The sequence below is a fragment of the Kogia breviceps genome, chromosome 17, assembly GCF_026419965.1.
Source record: "Kogia breviceps isolate mKogBre1 chromosome 17, mKogBre1 haplotype 1, whole genome shotgun sequence".
Classification (NCBI taxonomy): Eukaryota; Metazoa; Chordata; class Mammalia; order Artiodactyla; family Physeteridae; genus Kogia; species Kogia breviceps.
The window spans coordinates 18032796-18053024 of NC_081326.1; the positions used below are offsets into that span (position 1 = coordinate 18032796).

Genomic DNA, 20229 nt, shown 5'->3' on the forward strand with positions numbered 1-20229 from the left:
TATATGATTACTAAAAATATATTAATATTGATTTATGTAGAACAGGCTTACAAATTTTTATAAACAATAAGAATAATTATCAAAAAAGTACAGACATTTCCTTAAAAATATTATTTCAATGATTTTACATATAAAATACTTTAATATGACCCCAATAAATGCAAATGGGAAGAAATTTACCATCTTCAAATTCAGATGTCAATTTTTTTATTTTCAAAAAATAAAAATATGGTTTTATTTACCATGACATTCAGTATTCACCTGTGTGCAGCATTTATCATTTTTTAAAATTTTCAGTGTTTGGATTGGGTACTGGACATGTTCTAAAACTTCTAAATCAAACAACAAATGTCAGATTTGACTAGATAAAGCTCACTACAGATCTGAGTTTCTAGAATTTCTATGACTGATTATTAGTGACTATAAAGCAAATGGTTCTGTATGCCTTTGCATGGGACAAGAGTAAGATCAGTATTGGACTCCGTTATAGCCAGTGGCACAGTGAAAATGTCACATTGTATAAGAAATTTGCACACCTAAACTTTTGCTCCGGTACTTTCTGCTTTAAGATGAGAAATTCTGTTCATTTGGTAGGTACGTTTCTTCACAGAAAAATTAATACGGCATTTAGGTTTGTGAGGATGTAACATTTGAATTATTTAGTGATAAATAAGATGTTTATGTCTTATGTCTGGGTAGAGTTATATACCTGTGTATCTCTTTTTTTTTTAAAGTTAAATTAAGTACTTCCCCAAGTCTCAGGAAAAATATTGTTTCTGATATTGCCTCATTTCATTTCGAATAGTAACTGTTGGTTCTCCAGTTCACTTTTATGCATTTTTTCTCAGGTACATTGTTGTCTTACTTCATCTCAGCCTACTTTTTCTGAGCCTTTCTTTTCTCTAATGTAGGTGGTGTGGGCAACAAGTAGCAGAATAGGCTGTGCCATTAATTTGTGCCATAACATGAACATCTGGGGGCAGATCTGGCCCAAAGCTGTCTACTTGGTGTGCAATTATTCCCCAAAGTAAGTAAACAAAACACTACTTTCATATGTAAGTATTTCTTAACAACATAAAAATAACTTTATATTCTTGATTTTTTTCCTTATTTTCAGTGTGTGTTATTGAGTAAAGTGCATTGTTTTAACTGAGTTTATGTCATATGGCAACAATTATGGTTGCCTGATGCATAAAATTGATGCTTAAAAGGAATATGAAGATTGTAAATATAATCTTTGTAAAGATAGGAATCATATTTTTAGGGCTTCAGTTTTATTTATTGCACTACTATATTGTGTAAATGTTTAATAATTTTTGTTTATTAGAGATGAGAAGCTATAGACTGAGAAATGTATTTTCACCTATGTAAAGACCCTTCAAATAATTACACTGAAAATATTGTACAACTGAACTTAGGGTCAAATCTATGTCTAAAATCTGTTTTTATTAAAACAAATGGGATATAGATGAATATTCCATAGCAGAGGTTAGTGTTTTGCAGAAGTTTGGTTTTTCAGTTTTTAGCAATATACATAACACATTATTTAGAATATTTTCAAAAGAATGAGGTAGCAGTGTATGTTTAAACTTAGTAACAATGAGATATCGCTTCCCATCTGTCAGAATGGCTATCATTAAAAAGAACACAAATAACAAATGTTAGTGACGATGTAGAGAAGAGGAAACCCTTGTCCACTGTTGGGGGGAATGTAAATTAGTGCAGCCACTGTGGAAAAACAGTATGGAGGTTTCTCAAAAAATAGACCACCTCTTAATGGAGTGGATTATCTTTTTAAGGGGAAACTGGTGGGGCCATGCCCCCTACAAACATGGCCGTCCCTGTTCTGCTTGCCCACCTAGTTTTGGAGGAGGCTGTAGAGAAAATCTGTGCTACAAAGGTATGTGATATTGTGCTGTAATATTCAGTTTGATTTATATTTTCATCCAACTTCTGCATTAATTTGTGTTTGAAAGCCAAAAGCACATTTAATTATTACATGAAAAGTTTCTAGAACTCTATTTCAAATACTTAGAAGTCATTTAAAATATTTTTTAAATTTATAATATTAATAAGTCTATTATACCAACATGTATTTAAAGGAAAGTTTCAGGATTATTCCAGATAACCATTTAATTCTACTTTGAAATTATCCCAGAGTGACAAGTATATTTTCATTCTTAAAAGCCATCTTGATATAGTGTTGACTAGAATTATTTCCATAAATGTCATCATTTCTGAAGAATTTAGCAGTATAACACAATTTATTTTAAGCACTTTAAGAGTTTTTGCCTAAATACCTATCCACGAATCTTACTGAACCATGCCCAATGAATTATACTAATTCTCTGCTTCTTACTGCAGAGTATACAATTTGTCATGCCAAAATAACAACAAAAAATATATATATAATAGTATTATAAAACTGTTGCAAAAAATACTGTCTCAAATGTACTGGATGTCCTCAAAAATAAATATAAATATGATGTCCTTTTTGTAACACATGAAGATAAAACTTACCTGACAAAGCTTTGTGAAAGTCATGCTTTTTATTGGGCATCCAAGTGAACATTTTTACCCTCTTGTACTACTTTGTTCTTAATGATGACTAAATAAAGATTAATGCAGACCAAGTGTATTTGGAAATATGTGTAAATACAGCCACTTTTCAGTACTTATAAACAGATATCTTTTTTTCCTTAATGATTGAGTGCTCACTAGCTATAATAAGTAGACAAGAAGTAAGCATATAGTTCACTGTGTAATATGAGCCATTTTTAATTTCTGAAAGCTTTTATCCTTGTGCCTGAGTCTGTTTTCCATCCCCCAAACCTCCAACCTGCTTGCTCCATTGTCAATGACCACAGTGTCTTACTAAAGCTGACTTTCCTCTGAATTCATACTTCCTTTTTCTAGATTCTGAATTCTTGGACATACATGCAAATAACCACATTTCCAAAATGTGCCCCTGTCAAGCCCTTAATACAAGCCATCCTGGAAAAAATATTAAATTCAAAGTTTGCATATTTTCCACTGTTAAGTTTAAATTTCTACACATTGAATTTCCTTCTGCAGGAGAAACCTTTCCATGGAAACTGATATTGTGGTAAATAGCAAGGGCATGTCAATCCTTCTTAGGCTGAATTTCCTTTCAGCAGAATTTTAAATGTGATCCTTTTGAAAATTTTAAGTGTTATCCTCCTAAAAATATGATTTCATTTGAGAAAACAAATTCAAATTCACTAAGCCCGACTTCATTAGATCACTGTGTAGACCTCATGATGAAAGGTAATCATTGATACCACTTTAAAATATAAATGAAGTTTAGAAATGATTCCATTTAATGTTAGCATAAATGAGTCAAGGGCTCAAAGGTTTATGCATCTGTTTTATTTATTCCAATGCAGTATGTAAGATCACCACCTTAAGCCCAAACTTGTGCCAATATACAGTACTGATTTTTCTAGTAGCTTTCAGTGTTAAACAGGCATATAAAGGTGTATCATTGGTAATTTGTGCACATTTAAGATGGATTCGTATTTCTTAAATCCATTCTCTCTAACAGAAGGATCAGATAGCTATTACCCTCCTCAAGAAGAAGAAACAAATGAAATTGAACGGCAGCAGTCACAAGTCCCTGACACCCACATCCGGACAATAGCAGATGATAGTAACAGAAACGAAGTCATAAGCACACAGCAAATGTGTAAGATCTCTGCATTATTTACAAACCTTTTAAAGTTTACATTGCTGGCATATTCAACTATATTTTATTAATCTGAACATTTTTAGAATGGCAAAAACTTGGCGTTAGACTGTATGGGATGAATTAGAGCAGCTGTTGCATAATCTAAATTATTATTATTTTCTGAATTTTAGCTCAAATTGTTTCTTGCGAAATAAGATTAAGGGACCAGTGCAAAGGCACAACCTGCAATAGGTAATATTTATGATTACTCTCAAAATTAACTGGCAAGATATAAAAAATATTTTCATTTTATATGGACATTCAGAGAAGCTAAATTTTGTTCCCCTTTTCTTTTATTTAGATATGAATGCCCTGCCGGCTGTTTGGATAGTAAAGCTAAAGTTATTGGCAGTGTACATTATGAAATGGTAAGTATTATAAATGTCATTATTTGAGGATAGGATCCTTTCATATAATATTTTGATTTTTTAATGGGAAAAAATAACAATTTATATATGTATAGCTATTTTGCTCAGAATTGTTTAAAGTCATACATAGTAACGAGTTGTATCCTATGCAGAATTCTTATCATTTTAACATCCTTTTATCCCTTCCTTTTCTCCCAGCAATCCAGCATCTGTAGAGCTGCAATTCATTATGGTATAATAGACAATGACGGTGGTTGGGTGGATATCACTAGACAAGGAAGAAAACATTATTTCATCAAATCCAATAGAAATGGTGTTCAGACAATTGGGTAAGTACCTAAATAATCTTTTGGACCAGAGATTTTAAGTTGTAACAATAAGTTACATTCATTTAGAGCAAAGCATAGAAGAATTTAGTTTATAAAGAGAGAAGGTAATTTTCAAGGTTCATTTCAACTACATAATTTCCGTGGGCAAAAAGAAGGAAAAGTATCTGAATTCAAAGTTGAACCCTTTTGCTTATAAAGATCATGCTAAAACTCTAAATTTTCTAGTTTCATTAAGAATGTACAAATTTATAGTTTTTCCCATTGTGAAGCAATACATTTTTCAGCTATGATAAAAAGTGCCTGAGAAGGCTAATTGATTTGCATATTCTTCCTGCCCTGTTTGGGAGAATTATTTATTTCATGCAACAGTAACTTTGTTAATAAGATAGATTACTAGGTAAAAGAGCATTTTGCAAAGCCTCTAAATATGTAGTGCACTATGTCACCTTTCTTTTGTCTGTTAAAATGTAATGTGACCCCAAATAAAAGCATTGATTAACTTTTGAAATGTTTGTCATATTAAATATACTAAATGTATTATTATAAAACAACATATTTTCATATACACTCTATAGAAAGTAGAAAAATGTAGGCTTTTGAAATATCTTTGTAGTTTCTCTTTCTCCTATGTAAAATAATAGACATTATTGAACCTCATAATGGAATGCCTCTTCTTAGGAAATATGGTAGTCTCCCTTCCTTTGTAACTGAACAATTGCATGAAACTCCACAGTATGGAATTCATAATGATAAGAAAGAATTTGTTAAGAATCCTTGTAAATTGGTGGAATGATTCCCTCTGTATACAGTTTTATTCAAAGGCCTGATGTGTGGTTTTTAGCCATTAGTGATTAATCTCTTAAGTAAAAGTTTTACAGAAACACTTATTGATTAATTTATTCACCCAGCAAATACTTATCTTAAATAAATAATAAATATTAGTTTTTAGCTTTGGTAAGCCAAACATTGGGTGTTGCATTAAAGAATATTTATTTCCTATTATTTACCTTTTTTCTTTTGTTTTTTTAATTGTTTATTATATAAACTCTCTTGAAACGTGTGTGTGTCATATTAAAGTACCATCACAAATAAGCATTACCTTTTGCAATAGATGTTTTTTATGAAAGCCTGGGTATAGATAAACCAATTAAAATACCTATTCTTATATTCTTGCTTTTTAATAAAACATGTAAGGAGGAATTCATTCATTTATTGTAGACATTTTACTAGCTACTAGGGGGACCAAAAAAATGAATGATGCATATTCCTTTAAGGTACTTATTATTTAGTAGTCTTTTTACACTGCCTTGTATTGACTGTTTTGAAAGATTAAATTGGTTCTGTGGTAACAGGGAATGAGTATATTGAGAGTTTTAATTTTAATAGGAAACAAATATATAGATACAAATGTGTATTATTTTATGCTAGTATGTATAAGTTTTTGAGATTGATAATGAAAAGAGATCTTTCTCTGATATCAAGAATGGTATTTATTTGGCTCATACTTGAAGGTAATATGAACTTAGCATAAGACAGATGATTAATTCTTATACTGCTACATGTCTAGGTATTTAAATAAGAACGTTTAAGAAAAAATTAAATATTCATAGACTTAAAAAATATAAGAGTTGATGGTGATTCATGTAAGATGTTGATGATTGAAATTTTTATGTTTTTATCTTCAGCAAGTATCAGTCTGCTAATTCCTTCACAGTCTCTAAAGTAACAGGTTAGCACTTTCTTTGTCTTATTTTCTTACCACTCTGTTGCACATTATTCTTTCTAAAGGGTTTGCTTATTGTTTTGTGTTTGAATTCTTCAGTTCAGGCTGTCACTTGTGAAACAACTGTGGAACAGCTCTGTCCTTTTCATAAGCCTGCTTCACATTGCCCAAGGTACTGTTTTCTAGATTTTCTCCTTCGTTTTTAACCTGTGAACAGGGGGCCTTTTACCCTGGATAACTGCTTTTGCCTGAGATTCTGGTGTCTCTAGGACTCAGAAGATGTATGATCTTGAACTGCTAGCAGCAGGGAGCAATGGACACCACAAACTGCATGTACTCTAGGCACTCCTGGTGTACTTTCTCCAAAAAATGTGGGTTTTTTTTTTTTTTTGTCTCTATGAAAATCTTTATTTTAGCATTTAGAAGAAAGAATCACATGTTCATTCCCCTACAGCATTATGAGGCTTGGCCACCCATTAAGTTACAAGTTACACATGTCAGGCACTTGTCTGGTCATTGCATGACTCTTTAATGGATTACATCAGGGCCAAGCAGCCCCTTTCCCTATGATTAGATGTAAGGCAGGTACTGTTAAAATGTGTCAGCATTTTTATTCAAAGCATAACGGAAGTTGTAGATGAAGGAATGTTTACTAGATCACTATCTACATTCTCACAGATATATAACAAGGTGTTAAAACCAGAGACTAGAACTCAGACAAGCGAAAAGCTCCTGCAGTCTTTCTTTGACCTGAACTTACCTACGTAGAAATGAACTCAGTTTGAATCTACTGATCTTGGCCTTCCACAGACCAAGTGCTAAATATGGTTAAGGTAGAGCATGCACAGCATGATCCTAAGGGCAGAACAGCTGGTTTTATGGCCATAGGGTGGGCAATGAATGCACAGCAGTTCTCAAATGCAAAAATAAAATTTTATAGTCGATGGGGACACCCTTCTTCCTACAGAAGACATCTTTTATAAAAACCAACCCTTTAATTCAAAGTTATAAAAACTTATTCATTTATTACTTATATTTAAGTGTTCTGGTTTAGATGCTAAACTGTACTGTGTTATACAAATTTTAGGAATATGAAATTTAAATAAGAAATGTAGCCATTTCTTAAAAACTGTGTTGAGGAAGATCTGCTTCAATTGGTAAAGGTAGTTGCAATGAAGTTTTGGGTTTTGTTTTTAAGAATACTTTTAGGAAAATAATTGATACTTTTATCAAACAATGATTTTCATATAGTCATTTTGTTGAGACCCTGATTTACTGTGTAGAATGAATTATGTTTTTTCCAGTCTTAGCTTTGATTTCCTTTTAGTGTATGAGTGTGTGTACTTGTGTGTGTGTGTGTGAATTCAGAAGAGCCAATCAATTTAAATAAGTGCCACTTGGCAGTTTCTTAAACTCTGGGAGTGAATTTTTTAAAATATCATGTGACTGACTGAACACTGATAATTGGACCCTACGTTTAAAGAAAAGAACTTTTGGAAACTTTGAAAAAAGGAGCTAAAGTATCAGGAAGGGAGTAGGCTATCTGGAGAAAGAACATTCCTTGCAGAGAGAAAGATAAACTCAAAGGCCCCGAGGATGAGATTATTCTGTATGTTTGAAGAATAACCATTAGGCCAGTGTGACAGGAGCTGGGTGAGAAAGTGAAAGAGGGGTAGGATATAATGTCAGAGAGGTAATGGGAAGACAGAATACTCAGGGCTTATTGGCTATTATAAGGATGCTGTCACTTGTTCTGAATTAGATGGAAAGCCACTAGAATATTTGGAGCAGAGCAATGATATGATTAGACTTGTATTCTTCAGTGTAAATGTGTGGCAAAATAGATTGGAGGGGGCAAAATAGGAAGCAGGGAGATCATAGGGGAGCCTATTGCAGTGAGCTAGATGTTGGAAGATAGAGCCCAGAGTTACCGTGATTGAGGTGCTTAAGGATGCTCTGATTTTATTTCAGTGTACAACGAATGGAAATTGGGTTGAATATAAGGTTGAGGTAAGGAAGGGAGTTAAGGATAGAATAAAGGGTTTTTTTGGGGCCTGAGCACCTGAATAATGGAGTTGACATTTATTGTAGGAAGCCTACAGAAAGAAGATATTTGCTGACTGGATGAGAAGATTAGGAGTTTGTTTTCAAACATGCTAAATTTGAGATATTTATTAGGTCTACGTGGAGATATTCAATAAGCAGTAGGACATACAAATTTAGAATTAAGAGAAGAGGTCTCAACTAGAGATATAAATTTGGAAATCAGTAGTTTATAGATGATAATCAAAGCCATGAAATTGGATGAGATACCAAAGATGTGAACATAGAGAAAAGAAACTATGAGATGTCTGTGGCAGACAATGATTCAGTTTTTCCAAGTTATATGTTTACTAAATTCTGCAGTCATATTGGGTACCAAATTCCCAGATACTGAGAGAGAGATACTTCCTGATGTTTCTTTCAGCTTTGAATCCCCCAATTAGAAAGCTTCCTGGCTAAGCGTTTTTTTTTTTTTTTAAAGAAAAAGAAAGAGAAAAGAAACACATCTGTGCCAAAGCTGGAAGTAGGTAAAGTAAGCAGAACCAATTGTGCTTACTTCCAGGATTGTATAATTGACCTATTTATTTCAGAAGGAAAAAATGTGTATATATACACTGGAATGCTACTCAATCATAAAAAAGAATGAAATTTTGCCATTTGCAACAACATGGATGGACTTGGAGGCCATTATGCTAAGTGAAATAAGATAGAGTAACACAAATACTTTATGATATCACTTATATATGGAATCTAAAAAAAATACAACAAACTAGTGAATATAACAAGAAAGAAACAGGCTCACAGGTACAGAGAACAAACTGGTGGTTACCAGTGGGGAGGGGGAAGTGGGGAGGGACAAGATAGGGGTAGACGATTAAGAGGTGCAAACTATTAGGTATAAAATACGCTGCAAGGATATATTGTAAAACACAGAATATAGCCAATATTTTATACTAACTATAAATGGAGTATAACCTTTAAAAACTGTAAATCACCATATTGCCTACCTGTAACTTATATAATATTGTACATCAGCTATACTTCAATAAAAAATGAGTAGGATTTAGAATGCTGAATTTACTTTTGTGTATGCATGTCTATGATCTTACTAATAAGAAAGACTGAAATAACCAGCTACTTAATATTTGTAAGTATATATTTATTTTTTAGAGTATACTGTCCTCGGAACTGTATGCAGGCAAATCCACATTATGCTCGTGTAATTGGAACTCGAATTTATTCTGATGTAAGTATCCTAATTTATGCAGCTCTCAGTATCTATCTATATGCATGCACACCTGTTTAAATGTATATATGTACATTTATATACAGAAAAAGGAACAGATTCTTTGTTGATATACATATTCTCAGAAAGGTCAATCATCAGTAACACTAAAAACTAAATATCTATATGCAAATATGCATGCATAATCATTTATCTTGACTAAATTTTTCTTCATATCCTATCTATATCTCTTATATCAGATACTAAATGAAATAGCTTGGATGCATCCTTGGGAAGGAAAAAGCATTTTACTTTTCTTTAACCTTCCTTTTGGTTCTTCAGTACTTGAAGTATAAACTGGATAATTAAGAGTTTGTCAAAAGTATGAACAATATCTCCACTGCCAAATGGGCATTTAGCAAGTAACATAGAATCAAAAACAGGTAATCATTAAAATACATACAAAAGGAAACCGGTTGAAGGGTGTATTGTAATGGATGCCAGGACTGGGGTTGGACCAGGAAGATTAGCTGTGATGGATCCGGCTCTTGAAACATGTAATTGGAGTCTAAATACAAGCTGATAAGTTTAGATTTTATGTGTCAGACATTTGGAAACCACTATCAACATCTAATCCAAAGAGTTCCAAAAGAAATTTAAGACATATATTCTTGATGTACTTATTCAGTAGAATACTATGGAGATACGATTATGAAGAGTCCTGAAATGTGGGTATTACCACCACTTGGTGAATTCATTTCGGGTTCAGGTTTTTTTGGGTTTTTTTTCAGTTCAGCTTTACCTTTAAAATTATCCTCCAAATCTAAGTCTCTCTCCCAGCTCCAGGTTTGCAGTATTCTTATCTGCAATTTCAATGTCCTGTTGGTATCTTAATTTGGTAGTCCTCACAATTTGTGCTTATCTTCTTGTCTCTGAAAACATGCTTTTTCTAATTTTTCTGTGAACATCATGGTTATTCTTTACCTTCTGAATTATTGCCACTTTCTCTGTGAAGTGTATTACTGGTTCTCCTAACCCAAGTATGGTGTTGCTTTTCTTTTTTAAAAAAAATAAATTTATTTATTTAAAAAAATTTTTTGGCTGCGTTGGGTCTTTGTTGCTGTGCATGGGCTTTCTCTTGTGGCGAGTGGAGGCTACTCTTTGTTGTGGTGCACGGGCTTATTGTCGTGGCTCCTCTTGTTGCAGAGCATGGGCTCTAGGCACGCAGGCTTCAGTGGTTGTGGCACGCGGGGTCAGTAGTTTTGGCTTGCGGGCTCTAGAGCTCAGGCTCAGTAGTTGTGGTGCACGGGCTTAGTTGCTCCGCGGCATGTGGGATCTTCCTGGACCAGGGCTCGAACCCGTGTCCCCTGCATTGGCAGGCAGATTCTTAACCACTGGACCACCAGGGAAGCCCGGTGTTGCTTTTCTTTAACCCTATTACTTTGTTTTTTCCTTTTATTTAGCACTTAACTGATTCTGTTAGGCATTATGATTGTTTCCCCACCTCTTTTATTAATTTTAAAGTTTCTTGAAGGCAGCAGCTGCATTGTTTTTTCATCAACAATTTTACATGTGCCAAGCTGTGAACAAGACAGGCCTAGTTCCTGCTTTAACAGAACTTAGAGCACGCAGTGATATCAGACATTTGGCAAACACCTTGAAACATAAATGTTTGTTTAAAAAAAATTAATAAATATATATGAATGAGGAAATCTAGAATCATCAGAGATTTCCAAAGAAATCATTCTTCCCAGGTTGTCCCTTTAAGTAAAAAAAACTTAATTTTATTCACATCTGGTGAAAATCTTTCAAAATATCCTATACACTTCTGTATCTATAAGCCACCTCTTTGCTAGAGTTCAGGTTTTATTAGAACTTATATCCTGAGATCATTTTTATCTTTCTAACTCAGTGAAATGGGTAAGAAATTTTGTATTACTATGTAGAACAAGTTGGAAATATATATTTTGTGTGTGCTAAGTACAAAATCAGATTCAGCCATTAATTAAGCAATCTTCCCATCCCTTACAAAATACATTATCTATTTAAATACAAGATATGGAAAAATGAGGAACAATCTATCAATCTCCCTCTCTCCCCCATCTTTCTCTCTTTCTCTCTTTCTCTCTTTCCATTTATAGAGTTACAACTTGTACATCCTATTGCTTTGAGCTTTTATTTCTCATTTATGACAGACAAAATTAATTTCTGCATTCATTAAAAATGTTCCACTGTTTTCACAGATATAGTTTTTTCTTTTCGTGGTATATTAGTTCTTAATACAGTGCGGGTAGGAAAAGAAAATCTTTTCTGACCTTTGAACTCAAATCGTAATGCCTGCTGACTGCATAGTTATGGGCAAAACAATAGTTTCAAACCATATTAAGTGCTTGCATTTAGTGAATGTTATATCTAAGCACTTTTATTGCCTTGGGGAAAATGCTGATGATAACCTTTTAACAGAACAGGATAAATACTGAAAAGTGTACAGTTATTTTTAATTCCATCGTTTATGAACCATATCAGACACAAATATTAATTCAGTGAGGGACTTTAAGTGGTGAATAAAATGTGTCCTCAGAGTAAGGATATGGGGTTTTGGATGTATGGTATTTTGTGATATAGCAAAAGCATGAAAAGTATTAGACAGCTTGGCATTTGGTCTCTCTGATCTAATAAATACTGACTGATGCCACAGAGTTCAGAGCACAGTAATAAAGCAAGGTCACGTAAGATGCACATGCTTATGTGAACTTAAAAAAGCACATTAAGTCACTCACATGTGCATAGAGATAAGAAAAGAATACACCAGTGGGTTCAGAAAAGACCCATCGGGATATGGGGTAGATTGCTTTATACTGAAACAGTTCAAGCGTTTCATTTTGTAGGATTTTGTCAGGCTATACTCAGCTATTGACAAATTTTGGTAGAACATTTGGATGAAAGCAGTTGTCAAAATCTACAGAAGACTTTAATTGGCCACAAGAAAAGCATTGACTTCTAGAACTCAGTCGTGTTAAAAAAATGGAAAGTGTTTGTTGGACCTGAAACAATTTTCTCTTTTATAGAAATTCCATTCAATTCAGATTATATAACTGGTACAATGCAAAAATAGAACTTTCTTAGTACCTCATGTCAGACCATTCAAACCAGAGTGATGTACATTGCAAATCTAGGTAGAAGCGATGATTTTTCTTCATCTTTGTTTCTTCTTGGGCTTATTCTTTTGGGCAAGTTTTCTCTACATAGGTTATATTATCTAATAGGATAAACCTCCTCATTTAATGTATGCCTGTATTTTGGAAAAGGGACTATAGAGATATACAGAACTATGTTTGAGTTGCTCAAAGTCAAAACTGAGTATAAATGAGGTCCAGATAATCCCCCCTGTGAACGTTTGGTCAGAGTGACCGGAGTAGAAACTAGCAAAGGCTGAAATTTAAGAGTGATAAATAGGCCCTTGAAGAGATAAAAGGAGCTAATTTACATTTTATTGCTTGGAGAGTAGTAAAAGCTTGCTGTTTGGACAGATTAGCTGGTGAAGGGATCTTTTCCTTGCAGCCACCCTTAAGATCTACCTTCAGGTGCGACTTGCTTGGCTTTAACTTTGTGACTTTTAAAACATTCCTTTATGCACAAAACATCATCCTGTAACTGTTCACTGGGTATCCACATAGAGACAGATGTCAGCGACCTTGTGTCCAATAGAAGAGTCGGCCGGACAAGTTCAGCAGACGTTTTCTAATGATGGTGGTGTTTTCCTTGTTCCCTCAGCTGTCCAGTATCTGCAGAGCAGCTGTACATGCTGGCGTGGTTCAAGATCACGGGGGTTATGTTGACGTGATGCCTGTGGACAAAAGAAAGATTTACACTGCTTCTTTTCAGAATGGAATCTCCTCAGAAAGGTAAATCAATTGATATATATATTTATAAACATATATGTATTTAGATATATCATCTTTCCCATTATGCTGGCTTTACAACTAACTTCCTTAGCATGGCTTTGGGGTTTCGTGACTGAGCCAGTGTGCTTTCTTTGCACGCACGCTGTGTAATAGTAGGTCTTCCAGGGATGGGAGAAGCTGCAGTACCAGAGATGCCTGTCTCCTGCAGGCTTATAAAAATCAACATGAAAATCGGATTATGAGTCAGAACCACTCTTTTGTTAATTGATCTTATAATAAGGAAATTTCTTTCACCCTCTTGGATTTTCTAGATTAGTTTTTACATGTAACTCTTTCTAGGTGAGCGAGGCACTGAATATTTCTCTAATGCAGTTATCTGACAAAGTATTTGACCAAAACAAGGAGTCTGATTTTCCCTGGAACCAAATTCTCTTTTTGATTGGAATTTCGATGCCTAGTATGATGTAAATGAACCCTTTCAGGTCATCTGGTATTTGGCTCATTAGTATTATATATTTCAGTGGTTTGAGAAAATTCATGTGACTTACCTTATCAAGTAATAATAAAAGTTAAGAGAAAAAAAACCTGTAGTGATTTTTAAAATCATTGTTATTTGGGGAAGTAATATTAAGTCCCATGTATTTTGTATAGATACAGATAAATCCCTAACTTTTAAACATTTACGAGGTTCTTCAAAAGTGCCGGTGGAGGGTTTGCACATATGGTAAAGTTTCTGTAAAGGACACCAAAGGATGTGCCATGCAGGATCCCTAGATTGCCTTCCACATAAGCATCTGGGTGCCATCTTCATAAAATGACAGCTTTGTATTTAGCATCTATTTTCAGATGAGACTGTATCAGGAGGCCATTGTTAAGGAGGTGACTTCTCCACAACCTGGCTTAGCTGGCTCATAGCAATGCCGTAGAGTACTAACTTAGCGTTTCTTAAGTCTGAAAAAATTTAAATTGCATTGCCATCATACTTAGTAATATTTTTAACATCTAAAAAAAATTTAGTGAGGAAATTTAATGGTCGAACCTGTAAGATCCTAAGAATTTCTTCACTGAAATGTAAACAAACACACAGAGCTCGCTCCCCACACCCTTCCCCCATCTCTCTCCTTCTCTCTCTCTCTGTCCCTCTGTATGTCTGTCTGTCTGTCTGTCTGTCTGTCTCTCTCTCTATATATATATGTATATATATATATATGAAAGACACAATATATAAAGTAGATTGAGTTATAGAGTATGATATGCAGTTTTATAAGCTAAACTTAGTAATGTGGCTTCATTTACCTGTCATATTTCTTAAATTTATTTTAAACCTATAAGGTAGATGATATCCTAAGAAAACTGAGAATAATAATTATTTTTGAACATCTACTATGAATTTTCCAGAGGGCCCTTTCTGGAGGGCCCTTTAAGTATATTAACTCAGCTCTACCAATAACCTTACAAAGTCGGTTCTATAAACCCTAATTTACAGACATGTTAACTGACGTTCAGAAAGGTTAAATGATATGCCCAAGGTCATATAACTAGTCAGTCTCAGAGCTCAGATTCAGAACTAGTTCTGTAAGTTCAAAAATATGTATTTTTCCGGTGTATCACTGTGTAAAAAGACACTTTCCAGGGCACTTTGTCAGTTTGTTTCCTACAAATAAAAATGGCTTTCAATTAGCCGTCTGCTTGTATGAAAAATCTGGCTTGTGTATATGTGTGTGTTTATTATGTAATGTTGTGTGTGTACACTTGTGACATTCTCATCTCTTCTTCATTCTAAAATTCTCTCCTTTCTTTTCTTACACATGAATAAATATATAAAACAAATTGCACTTTGTCTCTCTCTTAGCATTTGTGTTTATCTCTAAAAGCTTTTATTGTATTATTAAGAAAATAATACTTTATGCAAAAATATGGACTTCAATAGTTTACATTTGATTAGAATAAATAATGATTAATGCCATTATCAACCAGTTTTAACTTGAGGCATTTAAGCAAAACATACCTTGATTAATATTGTCAAATAAAATAGAAATAATTAAATAAAGAGTAAAAGGAATGATTTTGCATTGCTTTAAAGTTCTGTTTTAAAATACTTCTGGGGCTTCCCTGGTGGCGCAGTGGTTGAGAATCCGCCTGCCGATGCAGGGGACACGGGTTCGTGCCCCGGTCTGGGAAGATCCCACATGCCGCGGAGCGGCTGGGCCCGTGAGCCATGGCCGCTGAGCCTGAGCGTCAGGAGCCTGTGCTCCGCAACGGGAGAGGCCACAACAATGAGGCCCGCACACCACAAAAAAATAAATAAATAAATAAAATAAAATAAAATAAAGTACTTCTGAAATGAGATTGAGTGCTCTGTGTGTGTGTGTGTGTGTTTCCATTTCAGTGAAGAAATACCTAGGACCTTCCAGATTTGACCATTAAATTTCCTCACTAAGATTTTTTGAAAGCACAGATGTTACAATATTAATAAGTTTGCTAGCTATGTAATTTAAATTTTGTCAGACTTAGGGAATAATAAGTTAGTATTCCAGAGTATCTCTTAAGTATCTCCATCTCTTTAACTTGCAGTTAGCTTTTAACCATGCCGGTCAGTTGTAAACCTGTATCTTAGTATTTCCCCAGTAAAATGGCATAAGAGCCACTTAACTCTACTTTATTGGAACTAAAGGTGCTAATATATGAAAACATGACCTGGAATCTATAACGTTCTGTATAAAGTACTATTACTACCACTATGCACCTTAAAAGTTTTTAGTAAACTTGTGTACAACCAAGATTTTAAGAATTATGTCATCCTCACTCAAGCTTTCCAATAACTATAAATTATAGCAGTCTAAGAAAGTTGACCATCTGGATTCATAGAGCTGCTTTCTTGACTGTCATAAGAAAGCATGATTTGTTTGAAGGACTATATATGGAGATGACATCAATACACTTTGTGTATTTTTTGCAGTTTACAGAATCCTCCAGGAGGAAAGGCATTCAGAGTATTTGCTGTTGTGTGAAATGGAACAGTTGGAGGAGGAACACTATTCCAAATGCCATATTTCTGAAGTTTGTATAAAACTGTAACATTACTGTACAGAAGATATCAACTATTTTCAACCCCCCCATGAGTGTCAAATGCATATAAATTGTGATAGACTACATCTATAAAATAAAACATGGGACATTGTTAGTTTAGGGAAAAGTAATGAATATGTAATGGTTTTAGAAATCCTGTGTTAAATATTGCTATATTTTCTTAGCAGTTATTTCTACAGTATTACATAGTCATAATTGTTCTACATTTCATATGTTATATTATATGGTGCTTTGTATATGCCACTAGTAAAATGACACTAAACATTGAATGTGAATGTTCCTCAGAAAATCATCTGGTGCATTTAAAAACAATAATAAAAATAGTAACTCTAAAAATGAAAAAAACACATCCTGCATTTTCCCAAGCTCAATGCTATGATTACCTACTCCATATAATATCAAATTATTTTCCACATAATACCTGTATAATTTTTCTCTTTTATTAAGTTTAGGCATATAGAATATTAAGTCCTGATATTGCACTTATTTTGTATAAAATAATTCCTTAATATCCAAGTGAATCTGTGAAAATGTTTGATTTCTTGGGAACGGTCTTAATAGTAAATGGAATTACGTCAAGAGTAGTGGTACGAAAACATTTCTAGTGATCATATAATAAATATAGGATTAAGCGTGGGCAACCAGAGCTTTCTATGTGTTGTTCAAACTGAGGTCACACATTTATATTGTATCCTGGCAAATACTCCTGCGGGCCAGGAAGTATAATAGCAAAAAGTTTAACAAACATGAACTGATGTATTGCATCACCATTGCCACTGATTTTCTTAATGGTAAATGGCCTTGTGTATAAATGTTGCCATATTATGATATCTATAATGGTGATATATTTGTATGAAAAATGTATTGTGCTTTAAGACTAAAAAACTGTAAAATGTTAATTTTGGTAATTTTTTTTCTGCTGGTGAATTTACTCTTTCCTTGTAAACATATTAAAATTAATCATGTTTCAAAGTATTTTTTTAGTCCCCTTATTTTGATTTAGAAATCATTTTCAGTTAACAAAATTATTGTAAGTCTTTTGAATTTGGGTTTTGACATTAATCTAAACAACACTCCTTATATCAGATGTTGCAGAGTCACCCTGATTATTTAGTTATTTGTTTGTGAAGGAGGGGACAGACAATCATATATTTAGAAACAATTATATTAAGGGAAATTCCAAAAAAGTGAGATTTATTTATAAATTAGAAGGAAGGAATCTGAAAGATACAAAATGATTATGAAAAATTGGCAACAAATACTTCAAATATTTTTAGAAAGGAAATGAGTAGGTGTTTAGGAACAGATAAAAGAGAGATAAATTACAGGAGGGATCAGAGAAAGCAAGAGATCTGGATCTTACCAAAAAAGGAAAGAAAAGAGGGGCTCACATAAACAGCTGCTGGAGAGGCAAATGGTGAAGAAACTAACATCATGATCAGTTATCAAGTATTGGCTGGGAATTGGTTCAAAATGTAGGTAATCAAAAAGTAACCATTTATATATTAAAAATGTCAAAACTTAAAGCAAATTTTGTGGGATCATATTTTTTTCCAAAAGACACATACACCTTCTTAAATACTGTGATTGAAATGTAAACACATATAGTGAGATTCATCTTATGTTCCTCACTCCTTCCCCCACCCCGAGTAGGGACACCCCATTAATTCAGTCAGTATAAGGATTGTTATATTTGTCTCTCGTTTAGCTATTCATCCTCAGTTTTCTGTACTATCACAATGTCTCCAAGTGGAGCCTTTTCATTTTGTTCCTCTCCATTCTTTTTCAGTGCATCATTAATTTACACTGGAATTACTCTCTTCCATAAGTCCGTTATTTAAGAAAACCAAATCATCTTATAAAAGCATTTAAGACCCTCCATAGTCTTGCTCCGCATTGCTTATCTCTGCTGTTTTACAGGGTGTGGCCTGGAGTAAGTTACATAACTTTCTATGGTTCAATTACCTCACCTGAAAAATGGGACAAATAATACCTCATAGGGATTGCGCTAAGAATTAATTGAGATATTATGTATAACCTACTTAAAAGAACATTAAACACACAATATATGGTCAATATATGTTAGTTTTTATTACTAATATCTTTATAATCATTTTTGTTGTTATTTACCATGGGGAAACTATGCATCTGTCATAATACACTACTGATACTTCAGCATTTAACTAAATGTGAAACCCTCCAGGAATTTTTCTGCAACTCTCCTGGTAAGAATAAAATAACGTTCTCTAATATGCCTTTTTAACTTAACCATATTAATTTTTAAATTTTGCCTTATATTATATTTAGTTCTTTAAGGATAAGCTTCTGGATAATGGTAATACTCTTATCTATCTCTGTATCTGAGTCATTTTTATCCTCTATAAATAGTGGGTCGGTATTGTTGAATGAATAGTCCAACAATTCCTAATTTTATTCTTGATGACATAAGTAAACATTGTGCATGTTGTTACAGCAGAAATAAAATATTATAGCTAATTAAAATAGTTTATTGCGTAAACATTCTAAATGTGGACTTAAAACAGAGGTCAATGCTTATATAATAGTATCAATATTAACATCATTATTTTGCCTTTCAGAGTTTCACAGACCACATGTTAACTATTACTTTAATGTTATGCATCTAATAAAAATAATGTGTGCATTTCAAGCAAAGCAGAGTAATCAAAATTTTTTTCTTTCCTAAATCTGTTGATAATTTGCATGCTATAGTGTATATTTTTCTATTCAATATTGTAACTTGAAGTCTTGACTTTTCTCTAGCATTTCTACAATGTTCTTAAATATAAACTCATTTGAAGAACATGGTGAGCTAAGTAAAGAAACAAAGCTATGATTTTTGCGAACATACCAAACTTCAAGATTTAGGGTTTAAGCTAATTTATAGCACAAAGAATTACATTGTTTCGGTGGATTTAAAACACTTATCTGAGGTGGTATTTCAACCCTGGCACCATAATATTTAGGAGCTGAAGAAATAGTTTAGTCAAATTACCTGAACCTCTTTCACTAATTTGTTGGAATTAAAGGCTAAATTATACTTTTGAGATTTTTAAAAGGCAAACTTTTTAGAACTCTACTATTATGCCTACCAGTTAGATATTCTCTTTTTTTCTCATTCTCCAATCCCTGTCATGTTCTGCAAAATAATGAGTGTAAAACAATACTGATAAGCAAATATCTTTGTACTAGATCATTAAATTGTGAAAACTAATTTTTCAGCGACTACTAAAAAATATCTTCTAATTAAAACTCTAATTGTCAACTATATTTATGATTATGCTGATGAAGATGAAAACAGAGGGCCTACACAGGGCTGTATCTGATAAGCTCACTTTTAAAAAGGGACATGTATGTAACATGAAATAGAAATCAGGAATAAATATTTAAAAGTGTATGGATTGATTTAAAACAACATTAGGAGTGTTAAAATCCCAGCCTGACTGAGCTCTTATGCTAAAACCAAGATTTTTTTTTTTTGGAAGCCGTATGGGAACAACTTGGTTAGGAACAATACAATGAAAAATACGAATAAATGAACAAATAATAGCCCCTCCTGAAGCTTTCTGCTTTCATTTATTCTAGGAGAAGGGATGACATGTATTGAGCACCAACAATGTGTTAGAAACACTGCTTTAGATTTCATGTATATTATTTGATTTCTCACAACTTGTGAGGCAAGATTATTTTCCCAAATTTATGTATTAGAATGTAGATTCTAAAAGGTTAAGTAACTTATCTCCATGTGAACTCTCAGAAGTTATTTAAATAAAGTTATAG

General features: G+C 33.3%; 1 protein-coding gene across 1 annotated transcript in view; it reads left to right on the forward strand.

The window, feature by feature from the left end:
* The window catches only part of CRISPLD1 (cysteine rich secretory protein LCCL domain containing 1), a 45168-nt gene extending 27373 nt beyond the window's left edge, over positions 1-17795 (forward strand). Inside the window, exons 5-15 of the mRNA XM_059042842.2 lie at positions 912-1027; positions 1800-1900; positions 3566-3706; positions 3880-3940; positions 4050-4116; positions 4315-4445; positions 6131-6174; positions 6268-6340; positions 9382-9457; positions 13211-13341; positions 16301-17795. Coding sequence (XP_058898825.1) covers positions 912-1027; positions 1800-1900; positions 3566-3706; positions 3880-3940; positions 4050-4116; positions 4315-4445; positions 6131-6174; positions 6268-6340; positions 9382-9457; positions 13211-13341; positions 16301-16352 — 993 coding nt within the window. The 3' untranslated portion in view covers positions 16353-17795. The remainder of the gene's footprint in view (positions 1-911; positions 1028-1799; positions 1901-3565; positions 3707-3879; positions 3941-4049; positions 4117-4314; positions 4446-6130; positions 6175-6267; positions 6341-9381; positions 9458-13210; positions 13342-16300) is intronic.
* The last annotated feature ends 2434 nt before the right edge of the window (positions 17796-20229 follow it).